Source organism: Sciurus vulgaris (assembly GCF_902686455.1).
Source record: "Sciurus vulgaris genome assembly, chromosome: 7".
In the NCBI taxonomy this organism is placed as follows: Eukaryota; Metazoa; Chordata; class Mammalia; order Rodentia; family Sciuridae; genus Sciurus; species Sciurus vulgaris.
Genome location: NC_136467.1, coordinates 38,025,296 through 38,043,125, shown reverse-complemented (window position 1 = coordinate 38,043,125; position 17,830 = coordinate 38,025,296). Strand labels below are relative to the sequence as shown.

The window sequence follows — 17,830 nt, the reverse complement described above, 5'->3', positions numbered from 1 at the left end:
TGAAGTAAACACTGTATTATAACTGGTTCACACATAATATTTTAGTGCACCTTTTCACATTATTATAAATTGTAGTATTTCCATTTTTAATTATTCAATATTTTCTGTGAACGATATAAAAGTATGTTAACGAGAGGGAAACATTCTAATGGCATTGGTGATATAGTTTATAAACATAATGTAGGGTGATAAATTCTGGAAGACTTTGTGTGAACAAACAGTTTTATCCAACCTGTTAAAACAAGCCTACTGAAAAGACAGCAAAACTCCAGTTCTCTTAAATGTCAAATAATATACCAATTTCCTCTACATCTCTGCCTTATCCAAAAAGAACAAAAAAGAATGCCAAGTGGTAGTAAGATATGATGTAAGAAAATAGTGTAACTTCCTCCTCATTCCATAATAAAAGTCCTGCCACAACCTTAGTCTCTAGCTTTGGCACCATGGCTTTCCTTCCTTCCTGGGTCTGTGTACTAGTTGGTTCCTTTTCTTTTTCTTTAGCAGGAGATTTAAATTTCTCACATCTGTATCCCCCTTTGTGGAAGGAGAGTCCTGGTCAGTTCAGTGACTATACAGTGGAGAATGGAATATACATTATTGATCCCTGGGTATTCCCAGAAAGACTGGGGATGTATAAAATTCTATTGAACCAAACAGCCACTTATTTTGAAAAATTTGCTTCAGAAAATGAACAAAACCTTTTATGGGGATTGCCTGTGCAACATGGTTGGCAATATAGTTCAGGTAAGGAAGACTGCTATTTTTATTCTCTCCATCTATCAATATTACCACAAAACATTTAGAAAATCAAACTTTTATATAGTTCAGATACGAAAGACTACTGTTTTATTCTAATTATATATCTCTCTATATATCCATGAAGTATTTGAAAAATGGGACTCTGTGAATCTTATATGGGTTTTTGAAAATTAGATCTTTTACTTCCCTCTTCCCCCCCCCATAACCATTTTTCTTCTCTTATGGATTATCCTTCCCTTATGGATTATCTGTTCCTACCAGAAACTTCAGTGAGACATAAGGCATAATGACCAGCCTCAAACACTCATTATATCTAATCTGTTGAACATTTTACAAATATTTACTAAACTCCTACTAAGTGGTACATTCCTTTCTAAGCACTGGGATGAACGTAACAGTGAAGGGAATATACATCCAAAACAGAACACAATGCCATGTTAGTTTGAACTTCTCAAGTTTTAGCTGTGGTTACCTGATTGTGGATATGAAGACATAAATGCACATTGTCTGTAGGCTCATTCTCTCAAAGTGATTGCACCCTCTTGGAAATAAGACACCTTCCAGTGCATACGAAGAAGGTATGTGCCATGAATATTATTGACTCTTTTACTCTTTGTGAGTATTGCTTCCATAAAATTTATCAGGAGGTAGAGAAAGCAGTAATTCATATTTTGTGAATATTTACAAAAGCAAAATATCTAGGACCTATAATTCAAAGGTCAAAATTTGTAGAATGGTTAAAAAAATTGATTGAAAGGTGGGAAATAAAAGATAAAGAGCAATACTAACACCAGTAATTCAGAGATGAATGTCAGGAATTTAGAATGAGGAACGATGAAGAAAGGAGCTACTGATCTTCATTGCAAGGTCATAGTAGTACTAGATCTTTTAAAACCTTGAACAAATATGATTTTAATAAAATGAAAATTAAATAAGAAAAATGTTTGTGCATCTACAAATAAAATGTTTCTAGTTAAGTGATGGTCATACTTCATTTTACACTGTGGATGACAAATACACAGTGTGCATGTTTGCTCTTTTCTAGGCAGATTAGCTGATCCCAGCCGAAGGACAGACTGTGGCTATGAATCTAATCATCTGTGCATCTCTGTGGACAGTTGGTGGGCTGGTAGGTTCACTTTGAGAACAAAACAAATACTACCCTTCCACCTCAGAAAGTATTCAACCTAAAATTATAGGGTCAGAGATAAAACAAAAATAATTTGTTCCTTTTGAAAAACAAATGTACATCACCAGAGACCCAGTGATCTTTGTGTCATGTTATAGAATTTAAAAGTCACAATGCCTGTAATTTTTTAGGACACATTTATCTTTTCACAGAAGGATTGAAACAAATAATTACAAAGGTCAATGGCCTCTGAGTAAGCAACAAAGGCAGTTAGATGTCAGGTCTCAAAAGTGACAGGGAATCTTTGGAATAAGGAAGGCCGAAAAGAGTGAGACCAAGACAATAATGCTTTTTAATTTTGTTCCTAGCATATTTGATAATATTGAAACTCATAATCTTGTCAGAAGTAAATGCCAACTGTACTTCATTTTATCAATCAGTAATCTACATTTTCAGTAGTATACTTAATGCTACAATCATCAGAAATTATTTTCTAATTATTTGATTTTTTTTGTTTTAGTTGTGAAATTAATTCACACAATTATTTCTTAGAAGTCTTCCCAATAATTAGAATGAAGATCACATCAAATTTCACTTCCTCAGAGTGACACTCATAGTGTGCACTCCTATGTATTTTCATCATAAACTGAATCAATCTTAAACACTCACAAATAATCATGCCCACAGACCTGGCATTCAACCTTTATCTTGCTCGGATTGGCTTAGGAGTTTGGAATATCAGGCTGCTATGCTAGGACTGCATTCACAAACTTGTCTATGATGAAAAATATTTTTTAACACTGATTTCCAGTGGGTAATCAGTACAAGTCTAAAATCTAACTAAATCAAAGCATTTAAATCTACTGCTATAGTAAGCAATCTGTAGGTAGGAATTTTAAAGAGTCTTATTTGATTGTCAGTCCAATTTTTATTGTTCTAATTGTCTCTTGCCAAAACTCATCAAAAAAATCTTGCTTTAAAGACATAGTGACATCATATCTACAAATTAAACATAATATCTATTTACCAAAGCTACTGTTAGAATTCTGTTAGAATATTTTAGAAGAGATATAACTCATAGTACAACCTCAGTGATAGGTTTTAAACCTTTTCTCTAGACAGTTTGATAGTTTTCTTCCTTTTCAAATGTAGTGCTTTAAAATTCATATTACCAAACCCATTAAAATTAGTTTAAAATACAAGGTCAAGAACTTTAACCAATATATATACATGATCAGAGCATTATTAACAAAGATATATTCAAGTTATATAGATGTATGATCCTTAGTGGGATTTTGTTCAGTAATTTTTCTTAGTCCTTAAATTTTACCCATTGCTTTAGGAGCTGGGAGTTTTTTCCTTAATGACTTAGGGCCTCGTTAGAAATATATGCTTTGAGATTTGCTAGTGCTTCATGTAATACTAATGAGCCTTTTGTTCTTACAGATTTAAATTATTTTCTTTGTGTATTACCTTTCCTTGCTGCGGTTGATTCTGGCATACTGGGGATATCATCAGACCAAGTCAGGCTTTTACCACCACCTATGGATCAGAAGAGGTTTTGCTATGATGTGTCTGGCTGCCTTTTATCCTTCCCCAAGGCAATGAACAAGTGGAGTGACTTTTACAAGGTTCTTTCTTTAAATGTTGTATTTTGTAATTTTAAGACATGGCAAAATAATCCTTTTGTTGTACAGGCTTCTTTGTCTAGGGTTTTTGTGCTTTGTGTAATAGTTTTCTTAACATGACACTGTATATTGATAATGCTTGATATAGTAATAACATATGTTGCAATAGGACATTGCCTGTCATCGGCACACATTGTCCCAGTACAGGGCCAACATAAAATTTACGCATTCTTCACACCTCAAACAAATGACACCACAAATAGTGAGCATACAACAATATTTTGATACAGGTGAAGGGGCTAGCATGGTTAATTAGAACTCTAAGTCAACTGTGAGATTTTAGGAAGAATGTGATTATAGAATTGGTTTTAGATCAGTTGTAATTCTCATAGCCCTGTTGTATTATGGCAGTGAAATGTGTTATGAAGATATCAAGGAAGACAACCAGAGATTGGACATGAGATATCATGTTTATTGAAAAATGGTTACAGGGAGATCTAGTGGCAAGTGGCTGAATGGCTGTTTCACCAGAAAGTCCAGTGGTGATGGGCTGAACAGGTACACCACTGCTCCACACAGTACTTCCAGTGCCTTACCAGAAAGTAGGGCTTCTCGTATATATATATTTCCTTGGTTATGATTTTTGGGAATAGAAAGGGGCATTCAGGGACATAGTATTTTATTGTTGCCTTCTCTTTAAGGATGACACACCAATCATCTTCTTTCAACTAAACTAAAAAGTGATCACATGTGGGTAGAGATAAACAGTTATATGGTGTTCTGAACTAAATATTCAGTGATCAAAACAAAATACATTGGCAAAACATAGATATGGAATAAAATCCATGATGAAAAGATAGATTTATTAGTTCTTTCGAAGGCTTATTAATTGCTTTATGTATATTTAAATTTAACTTTCAAGCAAAAATTTTTCTTCTTGCTCTTAAGATTTTATGGTAATTTTAATAATGGTGGGGGGGAAATGACAAAAAGACTCCTGGTCTATATGAAATACATTTCAGATATCTTCTTTGAAGATATTTGAAGTTCATTTCTTCTAGATGTGGGTGCTTTACTAACTGTAAAGCATCTTTTTTGCCCTTTACAAGGGTTAGACACTAATGGTCTTACATATATTAATTTTTAGAAACATTTTCATTTCACGTGGAATATCACTCAATTATGTATCTGAACCAGTTGAACTTCAGGGAGGGGAACTGTTAGAGTTGCTTAAATACTAACAAGTTTCTCCTCTTTAGTATGTGCTTTCACCTTCTAGTACCTTTGATGACCTACTGAAGTACTTATGGGATGCACATATCTTCACCTTGACTAACACTCTCAACACATTTGAAGATAGGTAAGAATGGATCCAAAGTCATCTCTCTTTAATATGCTGTGCTGAATGATGTTTGTCTTTTTTTTTTTTTTTTTTGGCACCAAAGATTGAATCCAGGGGCTCTTAACTACTAACCCACTTCCCCAGTCCTTTTTTGTATTTTATTTAGAGAGAGTCTCACTGAGTTGCTTAAGGCCTCACTAAATCGCTGAGACTGGCTTTGAACTTGTGATTCTCCTGCCTCAGCCTCCAGGCTGCTGGGATTCTGAGTTTATGCCACTGCACCCGGCTGAATTTTGTCTTATTTATACTGTTTTCTTCTTGTAGAGTGATGATGATTTTCATTCTTAATATTAGATAATACATCTAACAATTGGCATTATAGTGATGAGTTGTAAATATTTTAGCATGACCTAGCATAGAATGTCTTTTATAATGAGGGCCAAAATATGAGAATAAAGGTTGTATTTTAAAATCACATCCATGAAATGAATTTTTCTAAGTGTGGAAAACAAAACAGAATTATGAATATGTGGATGATTTTTATTGCTTTGGACCTAGATAAATGGTATAAACATACATGAGTAACTATCTGCTGGCATCATGGTTAGCACACATGGAACTCTAGAAGATTGTCAAGCCACTCCACATCCTGAACACAGACTAGCAGGAGTAAGAATGACTTGAGTTGGGAAGTGAATGGCACCATCTAGGGGGTGAAATCTATCATCTATAGTATGGTATGAGGCAAAGAACTAGATATGGCAGAAACAAAGAAAGGGCTTCAATGGTGGTGAACAAGTAGATATATATATCTACTTGCCTAGGCAGCAATTTCTGAGTCCTTCATATTTCACTCACTCATGTTTTTTTCCACTCACCATCACTAAAGGTAAAAGCCTCCATCATAGGGAATTTCCTTCTCTTCCTATTGATTCAGTTTCAAAACTGGGTATTAGATTAGGCAATGAAGGAGTTTAATCCCTTGGCAGTGTCTGTGATATAATCTGAGGTTGCATCCATCCCAGCAGCTGGGACTCAGTTGTTGGTTCTGGGTGATGACGGAAACATTTGAGATTATTCCTGTGCCTGGTGGATCTTGAGTGCTGATGGTCAACCTTGATATTTTGATTGATAGTAAATGATTATTATGGTTTTTGTTTTCATTTACAGATTTTTCATGTTTATATCAAAAAGCAAATCAATAGAAAAATATAACTTTGAACATAGAAAACATGAATATTTTGAATATTTAAAATTTGTGAAGGGTTGAAGAGATAGCTCACGGGTAGAGAACCTGCATATATGAGACCCTGAGTTTGATCTCTAGTACTGAAATAACGCAACTACAAAAATTCGTGGTGATTAAAGATTTTTTTTAGATATATTTTCTTTCCCTAACGAACTTAGATATTCAAGTAGCTTGTATTTATTCTTATTTATGCAATGGAATTATGTGTGGGAAAAAATCACATTTTTTACATGTACATGACAGAATAGTCTATTTTGACTTATTGTACATACATGGAGTGTAACTTATTCTAATTAGGATCCTATTCTTGTGGCTGTACATGATGCGGAGTGACCCTGGTTGTGTATTCATATACAAGGAGGAGAAAGTTATGTCCAATTAATTCCACTGTCTTTCCTATTCCCTTCTACCCTCAGTTCCCTTCATTCCCCATTGGCAGATTTTTTTAAAAAATTGTTCCAAAATCACATAACATGAACTTTTTGGTGAGTAGATTTAAATTTGTGCATGACTATTTTGATCACCAGGAAATAACTTAAAAAGTATTTATTTAATGGGTAATTAACAGAATCCCATCTTCACTGATTACAACAAAGACATTGTTTTTGATCAACACATTCTATTTCTTGAACTTCTTGTCTTTTAACTTTCCCTTTCCCTTAGGCATCAATAAATTTCCTTGTAAATAAAATTTTAAACAGCTATAATTTTAAGTAAAAGAATAAAGTACATTTTAATGTAATAATAAGTAAAAGAAAACTGTACTAAATACTCCCACGTAATAAAACTCATTTCAAAATCATTGCTTTTACAAGATAACGAATCTGTCCCTGAGTGTTTGGTACAGTGCTCAAAATCTCACAGTGAATGACAGGACAGGTATTCAAATTCCTTAATTCACCAGTCCATCTTCTTACCCTGCATGCTGCACAACCTAAAATGCACAGATTTTGCAAACTGCATTCACAGATCAATTCCACTAAGGTTTTCTCTTTTTCTTAAAAGCTAAATTGAGAATTAAAAATATGCTTGAACATTTGCAAGGTATAATAAGTAGAAATGAATGGAGCAAAAGTAAAACCCAAGAAACACTTCTTTTTATGAGGACTCTTTCAATCCTAAGAAGAGATAAGTCACAGCTGCCAGGTTAGAGGACAGGTGAGTGTAAGCAAAGCCCCCTCCCCCCAGGGAATGAGGAAGGACTGTCCTTGGAGGTGGCCTGCTGATTCTGCTGCAGAAATCTTTCCTTCTTTCTGTTTATTTTCAACTGAACTCAGGTGTGATTTTTTAAAAAAAAGTTAGTTTGTAATTATATACTTTTTATATGCTAATGGTTTAAAGAGTCAAATAGTTTGATATTCACTTTCTTTAAAAAAATAGAACACCACAGCTGTATTCAGAGAGATCATCACTATTACTAGATATTATTCACTATTTGTGCATTTACTATGATATTTCTAAAATATCTAAATGCACTATTTGTGCATTTACTATGATATTTCATCTTCCTCATATTTGGGCATTATCCTGGGAACTAGTGGTTTAACTCACATCATCCCCACAGCACATGCCAAGCCGTTCTCAACCAGCCCTCTGTAGAGTGGATGAGTAGTTCATGCTGATGCTCAGAGTTCACATTATTTTGGCTGTAATCACTTTTCACATCTTTGGCCTGGAATAAACTGTTCACTGGTACTTTTCCTCATCATCTTAATTCCCTTAGAGCCGATCATGGCCCAGGGTGTTTGATTTCTTTGTAGTCCATTCATTTAACACTACTGTACTCCACATCAGCAAGCCAATGACCTGTCTTCTCAAGTTGCTCAAAGCTTCAAGAATCCCATCCATAGCCTCTTCTTAAAGAACTCTGTTTCAGAGCCATTTACTGGCACTGATCAATGATCATGTGATGTCTCCAGCTATGCTGCTGGAGATTCTCTCTGCCTATTTTGTGGTGTATCACCCGGGATCTTTGTATGTAGGACACTCTGCTCACATCCCCTGCTTTCTAGGTGATGTCCCTCCCTTCCACTATGATGAGTTGACTCAGGGCAGATGCAGGGACCCTCTGCTCTACTGGCTCCAGGGTGAGGAGCAACAGGTCCCCTGGAGCTGGAAGCAATCTCTGTGCATGCTTTCCTGTGCTCTTTCCATTTCCCTGACTCCAGCCTCTCCCTTCTCCCCATCTTAAATTGGCGGAATTGTACAGAATATCTCAGCATTAGTTCTCTATGCAGGCTCCAAATTGTGTCACTCTCTTCCTGTTTTCTGAGTATGTTTCTTGCTATTGTCATTTTAATGGGAGCTTTGGTGGGTTACAAACGTATAACTGTTACCAATGGCATTTTTACTCAAAATCCTTTAATTTGAACATTCTCTTTTGTTGTTAATTTGGATCATTTAAGAATACTTCAGGGGGCTGGGGATAGAGCTCAGTGGGTAGAGTGCTTGCCTAAGGCCCTGGGTTCAATCCCCTACACCACTTAAAAAAAAAAAAAAAAAAAGAAAAGAAAAGAAAAAAAGAATACTCCAGGTGTATAATGGATAAATTTATAGGTAGTCTCACTATTAATTCAGGTTACAGTATGTATTTTGTACTAATCCACCTCACTTGAGATTTCAATAATAGCTCTTCAGGCAGTTTGAATCTGTCTAAAGGCCTACTGGTAAAAGGCAAACCTCTTAGTAATGACTACCACGGAAGATTCCAAATGTCTGTTCAGGTGTCCTCTCATTTGTTACTCTACCAGTTGAGGAGACTTCTGGTTGTCAAGTTCTGTGAGCTCTGTTTTGTAGATTCTAAGTGGTTGATAGTTGCTGAAATACTGTAACAATGTATAGAGTAAGATCTCTTGGTTTGGATTTTCACAGATCTAATTTTTAAACCCTGACCCCATTTGACCTGGGTATCCAAAGAGCAATAAATACTTTACTCATTTTTGAAATGGCGATAGTAATAGTACATGCTACACTGAGTAATTTTGGCGATTGAGAAACACATGCATCAAGCTTAACAAACCACTGCACATGGGATACGTTCAGTATAAAGTACTGATTATTACCAGAACAAGAGGCAGGGAGAACAGTAGTAAAGAATGTGGGTTTGAAAGGCATACTGTCAAAGTTAAAACCTGGCTCTGCAATTTTTCATATATGTGACCCAGTGTTTTGTTAGCTTCATTAGGATAAATAAGAAAAAGAAAAGTGACAGCAGGACCCACACTATTCAACCTCAGTGGCATACCATGGTGTTTCCTGCTCACATGTGTGAGTTCAGCAGGGGGCTCTGCTGGTTCCTCCTGGCCTCACTCTCAGGTGGGCTGACTCTTACCACCCCCAGCAGGAGTGAGTGGGGAAGCTCAGCCCTGATGCACTTGTCGCCTTCATCCTGTGGGTCTGGGCATTGTCCATGATGGTGGCAAAGTTGCAAGACAGACATCAAGTATGAAAATCCATTTCAAGCTTCTGCTTCATCACGTCAGTTAATACCGTGTTGTCCAAATCAAGTCAAATGACTGAGCCAGGGAAAGGTGTTTCTGTGTCTGACCAGATATAGGGAGAAGGGGTCCTGGAAGTTACATGACAAAAGATAGGATTATAAAGTTATAGGGAGTAGGGAAGAATTGGGGCCACAGTTGCAACCTACTACACTTTGGTAAACAGCCTTAGAATCTTATCAGTTACTTTCTTTAGCCCAAAATACTAAGAGGTGTTTATTTAAGTGATACTATTCTAATACTCTGTAAACTATGTAAATTCCAATCAAATTCTGGTCTTGGATTAGCTAGTTCACACATACTTATATTTTTTTATTTGAGGACCATAAAGTTTATTTATTTAGTTTCAACCACATTCAGTCTCACTCATTAGATCAACTGACCACTGAATCATTCGTCCACAGAATTTGAAAAGTTTTCTATTAAATTTCATTTCTGCTCATGCACCTTTTGTGTACTGAACTGGTGTCTTCATTCTCTTTTCTCCTCTCCCACATTTCTGACTTCTTTGCAATTTACCTTTCTTTTTTTGCAGTACTATGGAGTGAATGCAGGGATGCTCTAAATTGAGCTACGTGCCAGACCTCTATTTGTAGATAGATAGGGAATCAATAAATTGCTGATGGTAGCCTTGAACTTTCTATCCTCCTGCTTCAGTCTTCTGAGTGGTGCAATTTCTTTAATATACTCTTAGTAGGGCTTAGTGGCCCTTGCTCAAAATCCTTATGAATTGGCTTTTCTTTTCCTTTCATTTTTCTTTGATAGACAACCATGACATGTCATGGAGCATTGAATCCCAACACAACACTTGCCATCAAGGATCCATGTCTGTCTACTCTACAGTGTTCAGGCTGGGGGAAGGGAGAGTCTGTCAGAATGGGCCCCAAGGAGACAGGTTGTGTCCTCTGGGTTATGTTATGGTTTACTTACTACCTAGGAGCATAATGTAAACATCTTATATTTTGTGGATCCTACATATGTGCTGTCGAAATAAAATTAGATGGTCTAACTTCTGGAAATTAGAATATAATCTAATGTTAAAACAAAACCTCAAATATGTGTATGTGCTGTCAAAATAAAATTAGATGGTCTAACTTCTGGAAATTATAATCTAATATTAAAGCAAAACCTCAAATATGTGGATGTTGCCATGGGATAGGCAAGAGTGGGAAGTCATTGATTTTGATTTAGGTGGGCTGGAATACTTGTGGAGGAAGTCTTATTTGTGATGAGACGTGAAAGAGATTGTTCCTGGTGAACCAAATGGGGAGTGTACAGCCTTTTAGGAGAACAAAAATGTTTGCAAAAGTTGTTCAGTGTATTTAAATAGTTCATAGGGACAGGAACTGTGAATTACATAGTTATAAAACTATTTTCTGTAGTTATCAGCAAGAAACTTAAGGTTTGAAGACGTTTTCCTCTAAGAGCACAACTTTTAAATTCCAATTACTTAGAAAATTGGACATGACAATCTGGCCTGTATCCTAGGATGATCAATGTTTTGGGGACTTCATGACTAAAGGAAATCAACAGTTTCATAACATGTCTCAGTCCAGTAATAATTTTGATTTAGACCTTTGATATCTTTCTCTACATTGTCAGAGAATATTATTTAAACATGTTTTATATAGTTATCTTAATATTTTTGAGTATAATATGATTAATTTAAATATATAAAATGCAAAGTAAATTATTAGTAAGAAATGGAATGATTCTTCCCAGACTACATTTTAACTATGCATCTTCACATCTCCTGAAAGATGGATAAAAATCATCATATTAAAATCCATTTTCTATATCATGAATTTTGTAGAAAGAGATAATCTTTTCTTAAGGAAGTGAAGTTGAAATTCTGAGGTGATTAATCATAAATAAATACTTTTTCCATTTGTCTTTTAGATATGTCTATTATTCTGAACAAGAAGTAAAATTTGAGAAAGACTGGTCTGTTGCTGTGGAGTATATAGGTGTAGCCCGCATTCCTACAACCTTGATCAGAGTACATGAGTCCCAGAAGGGTCTGCCACCACGAATCCTCAATAAAACAGACGAAGACCCTGAAATCAGTGACTTTACTGCTCTTCAGAATACAGTGCTGATGGGTCTAAATGTTCTTAGCTCGGTGCATAAACTTACAGGTAAGAATTTTAAAAGAATACTTCACAAAAATCAAGACAATGTTGAACAGTCATTGGTAAGCTAATTAAATCAGAAGTATAGATATCATGACATATACTCCAAAAAGAAATTTTTTTTTTTTTTTAATGGTGCTGGAGATTGAACCCAGGGCCTTGTGCTTGCAAGGCAAGCACTCTACCAATTGAGCTCTATCCCCAGCCCCAAAAAGAAATTTATGATTTCCTATGATTATATTTTACATTTCATTAGGAATAATCACCGTATGACCATTGATAACAGTGTTCCTTACCCTCATGTCCTGTCCTTCCGTCTGTAGTCCATATTGAAACTTGTAGTCTGCATATCAACTAAAGCACACTTTTGTTCAATACACCCCTATATACTCATTATTTTGCGCATCAGAACTTTTCTTTTTTTAAACTTTGTACTTTGATCTTAAAAATTTAAAGAATATAAGAGAATTTCAAAAGCAAACTTGCCACAATTAATGAAATTACTAGCAATTTGACTTCTCTGTGTTTCTTTGATCCAATATTTTTATTCATGGAACAAGTTCTTGCCTCATTACTTCAAATGCTGAGATCTCTAGGAGAGTGAAAGCAGAAGGACTGTATAATTACAGGTTTGAAAATTATCATTTCATCCCTATTATCCATTCATGTACTAAGCCGCTGACCCAAACTAAAAGCATAATTATAATAGTGTTTTCAAAGCAAAAAGTTTGAATCTGAAAGCATATAAATAAATAAAGCAAACAAAACATGAATAAATTACATTTTTGTTTTTAAAAAACCCAAATGTGTTACTTGGATTAACAAAAATTATCCAGACAGTAGGGTCATGATGCAATTCAAGTTTTTTTCTTAGAAGTTTCCTCAGGAATCAGGGCTCTAATTAGACATTGTCAGTCACAGGTAGCTTTCCTTCACACAGCAAGTAGTGAAACAGGTCACTTTCCATATATGGGAAATCTTTCTTAGAGCTTTATCCCAGAAAACGGGTCAATTCCCCTCATTATGTTTAATAGATATGAAGCATTTCATTTAAGGAATGTACTGCAACTATGAGCATTAGTTTTTATTTTAAGTTATTGTCAACACGACAGTGGCATTCTACATATATTTTTCTTGTATAATTTATGATTTCACCACTAAATTCATAGAAAGAATGAAATAAAATTGGTAGGTCAGATATGCGAAATAATATTACCTATAATGCAATGGTGAAAGCCATGTTTATTTCTATTAGTATAACTGAAGATATTACTACTAATTAGTAAAAAGAAAAATGAAGGAAATTTGATTGATCGTGTATCCAAATGGAACTAAACCAAGCTTGCAGAGTTCATACATAATAATTTTGTTATTCTTCCAGGTTCATTTTCTTTGACTTCATGGAAAATTTTAATGAGTTCACGAGATTCAAGGAAGCAAGTTCTAGAGGTTTTTGACAAACTTTTTGAAATACCTAATTAAAAACTTCCCCAAATAGTCAATGAATTAAAAGTCAACCACTATAATTTTTTGACAATTAGTAATTTTGAACAAATAAATATGATCATAACCATGTAGTCCTGCCATTTCTGGTGATTTAGATTTATGCTCACTTGTTAAGAATGTCCATGCATTCCTACCTGAAATCAAATTAATACTATGATTTTTCTGCTGAAGAAATATTTATTTTTTAAAATTCACCAATACCTAAATTTTAAGATCTAAGGAGATTGCATGAAGCTACCAAAAGAATCATCATTTAATTAATAAAAGGCTGTTATTCTTCTATGGCTCTTTTGGCATTATCCTGTGTCCCACAATTTCATGAAACTTGGAGGAATATAGTTTGTTAATTTATAACTAAAATCCAGAAAAATTTGAAATGAAATTCTGAAAGTTAAGTTAAATGTATGAAACTCATAAAACTGAACTGGCAAAGAGTACACTGATTCATCATTTTTTTCCTGCGAGGTTTTGCTGACCCTAAGTTTACTGATAGCGTTTCCCTCTTTGACCCACAGTTGATAATCAGTACTTCAGAGTCACGTTTGTCAGGACTGCTCTCTTTAGGGGGAAAGGATGCACTGGCCAGGACGTGGTGATTTCTGGCTGATATGAAACTTTTATAAAAAGACTTTGCTAAGGGTTACATACACAGACTAAATATATCCACCAACTATTGAGAAGTGAAATTGGAAAAGTTGATTTGAATAGCAAGAATTGCAATAGGAAGAATATAGCTCATGAGAGCTCTGTCATTTGCCGGGTGAAGGTGCTTGGGCAGTTTTTCTAGCGCTCTCAAGGTTTCAGTTTGCTTATTTGTTATGTTGATTAACATTAAACCTACTCTGAAATACTATATTTGGGAGTCGATAAAAACATGAATATAAAGTGACTAGTACACTTCCCAACATGTGGAAGAGGTGTGCAAAAAACAGAGGTCGTCACAATAATCAAGCTGAGAGTTATATGTATGCTGTATTGGTGGGATAGTAAAGCACTCTATGATGAGCCAGAACCAGAAATGCATTTTTGTTGAATTGAAAACCATGCATGGAATTTCCTGATAGCTGTAACAATGGATGCAGTGTAATCAACACCCTCCCAAATCTCCTTAAAAAGGGCAAAATAACTGCATCTATGAAATGTCTATTGAAAACAGCATTTCTTGAACACTGACCATACCGAAGTGGTAAAAACTTAGATTAAAAAGCGAAATACCAACAAGCATACATACCCTAGTCCCATAGACTTCTACTTCATCCCACAAATCAAAGGTAGTTTGCAAAAACCTTGGGGAAAGACCCAGATAAGACAGACCCTGAGAGTTGGGTAGAGTGACCACCAGAAAGATTAAATCCAAACTGATTGTGAAAATAGCAAAATGCATGGGAAGATGAGGGCATTTCAGAGCCAGCTACAGAGACAGATTTCATAGTAGGAGCAGCTCAAAGGGCCAGGCCTTGGATTTAAAGGCAGCAACTAATAAGGACAGCCTGAGTGAAAGGGACAGGCAGTTTCTAGTGACTGTCTTTCAACAGCATAAATTCCAGGAAGAAAAAGACAAACAGGAAGGGATCTAAATGTAAAAACAAACTAACAAAAGCACAACACAAATTTACTAGAATTATGGGCAAATTAATCTTCAGATTTGTTTTGGTATAGCCTTTGTAGCTAAAAGTTAAAATCTACAGACAAAAAATAATAATTGACTTCGTCACATAACAATTGAAAAACTGTCATGACAAAAATAGCAAGCAAAGAGACAGTGAGATTTATCTGGAGGAGAAAATATTCATAAAATCAACCTTCAAGATAAATTAGACATTATTACCCTATGTACATATATGACTACATGATCAGTGGAATTCTATATCATGTGCATTCACAGGAATGAGAAGTTATACTACATTTATGTATGATGTATCATATGCATTCTATTGTCATGCATAACTAATTAAAAAAGGTTAAAAATATAGAGCCAGTTCTCTTATAGAGAAGAAACTTTTAAAATTTGAGTAAAAAAGATTAAAAACACAGTAGAAAAAATGGAAAAAGACATGAAGAGACAATTGATAAACAACATATAACAATGATATAAAAGAAATATGAAAAATATATTAGAAGTAGCCCGAAAAAATATTTAAACTCAGTTATAGACATGCAAGTTAGAACATTGAGATACTATTTTTAATCCAACAGACTGAAAAAAATTAGAACATGTAGTATTTATTCCATCAGTGAGCCTGTGGGAAAGCAGGTGTTATAAAACGTTTCTGATATGGATGTCAATTAGTTCAACCCTTCAACAGGCAAAGTTGGCAGGACCTAACAAAACTAGGTATTTGATTTCCCTTTAAACCAGTGGTCACACATGTAGTATTTCTTTGGAAGATATGTTCCTACTATTAACAAAATAGAAACTTGGAAGTTTAAGTGTTGTGCCATTATCTGTAATTACAAAATATAAAGAACATAAGTGCCCAAAATAAAAGAATGTTAAAAAAAGATTGCTATCCATCTAAGAAAAAGGGTGATGAAGAGTGCTATGAAATGTTGTGGTATGATTTGCAGGACATGCTGTTAAGGAAATAAGATGCATTTTAGTACATAAGAAGATAACATCACTCTAATCAAGTGATAAAGACTGACGTCTTTGATAACAGCACTTTGACATTAGCAACCTCTTAGTGGCACACTGAGAAGGACACACAACTTTTCTGAAATGTTCTTGTCAAACCTGATAATTTTAGTCCTTCAGGTATTCTTTAAATACATGGGATGAAACACCAGCTCATCCCTGTTTCTCTCTTTTTTTAAATTCTTCTCTGGCTCTCTGAAGGCTTATTAGTTGTCAGATAAGCGATTACATTTGTCTTCTATCACTGTCCCCCAAATATAATCTAAGGCTACGAATACATATTACTTTGTAGGGTCATACGTCTACAAGAAGATAGCACACATTAACTGACTTACTCATGTTAAACATCTAAATTTATAAGATATTGTTTATCAGAAAGAAAGCAGTGGAATTTGTTGTACATTATCAATCAGCTATGAAACTGTGCTTAGAGGCCACTATTTTGCAGACCAAGGGTGGGTAAGTGCCCAGTAGGAAGGGACACTCTGCAGGACATCCAGTTTCTCCTCTCACTGGCATTTTCTGAGGGATTTACTGCATGACAACCTCATTTAATCAAGAAACTACTGGTAAAATTGACAGGGTGACTGTTGCTGAACATTAAGTATATTAAATTATATGTAATTGTAAAAAAGTATATAAGAACAAGCGTGAAGAAAAATTTTAAATGGCATATATTCTGATAGATTATCTTTAATGCAACTAATAAAAATACGAGGACAGCAACTAGAATGGAGAAATTAAAAAATCCTTATCAATCATCACTTAATAAGGATTTAAATGCTGTCATTTAAACCTGTCAAATGAAATATTAGAATGTTAATTTAGAAAAAGTATTACCAAAGACATTAAAAAGACATTTTACAAAACCACTAGAACACAATGAAATATTTTAAATCTGAAAGACAATCAGATGAAAAAGAAGTAAGGAGGGAGGAGATAGAGAAGAAGGGATAGAAAGATTATTAGAGAAATATGTGCTAACAGTTAAGAAAAAACATATATGCATATTGAGGAATGTTAAGGGACTTGACATGAAGAGAGGAGAACTTTTCAAATGATTCACAGAGCCAAATCGCGTTCTTCCATGCACATAAAACACCTAAACCCCACCAGTGCATCTCAAAGACAACTCTACCATGGAATGGCTGGCTGGATTTTTTTTCTTCTTTTGAGCCAATAACCACCAGAAACACCTTTTTTCCCTTTTCTGAAAGAATGATTATATGTTGTTTTATCTAGATGGTTGAGATATTTAATGTATTTATGGGACTTCATGGTTTTCTTTGTGTCAGTTGGTAAATGTTTATACATAGCACCTGTTAGTGTGCCAGACACTGAGCATTACACAATTATCTAAAGACACAGTCATTTGTTTCTTGCTCATAGATGAGGCAGACAGATTTGCAAACACATTTATCCAGGTACATGATATAAATGATAGTACCCGAAAGTATAAAAATCCATCTCCACAGGAGTGGGACTCAGATAAATGAAAATCCATCTTAATAAATGTTTATAATAAATGAAAGGATAAGTTGATGTTTGACAGAAATCGAGGGCAGGAAATAGCACTTCTGAAGGGCAACTAACTTGTGTAAAAGTATGAAGATATGAAAGATAACAATGTGGTCCAAGAAATATTTTGGTTTGTTTAAATACATGTCCAGAAATTGTTTTAAAGAAGACTGTTGTGGAAAAACTAAAATCAAACAGATAAATGCAGATTGAAGTATCCCAAAAGACTAGGCAAAGAGGATATGAGAGAGAGGTCTTCAGTCACATCTACTTTGAAATAAACTTTTGACCCAGCGTAAGCTGCACATCATTTCCCCAGCATACTGAAACCCCAGAAGACACAACATGCTGCCTCCTGTTTGTACCTGCTGACTGCTGTTGTTTCATCTATGGCAGAACACTCCAGACTTACAGATAGCCTCCAGGCTCATCCCT

At 34.9% G+C, this 17,830-nt stretch overlaps 1 protein-coding gene across 1 annotated transcript; it reads left to right on the top strand.

The window, feature by feature from the left end:
• Positions 1–443: 443 nt before the first annotated feature.
• LOC306665704 (protein LEG1 homolog) lies at positions 444–13,849 on the top strand (the record flags this gene model as incomplete). The annotated part of the gene is made up of 6 exons (XM_079147355.1): positions 444–744; positions 1,805–1,888; positions 3,335–3,519; positions 4,776–4,876; positions 11,504–11,742; positions 13,758–13,849. The coding sequence occupies 6 exons, from the start codon at positions 444–446 to the stop codon at positions 13,847–13,849; spliced, it is 1,002 nt and encodes a 333-aa protein (XP_079003481.1).
• Between the last annotated feature and the right edge of the window lie 3,981 nt (positions 13,850–17,830).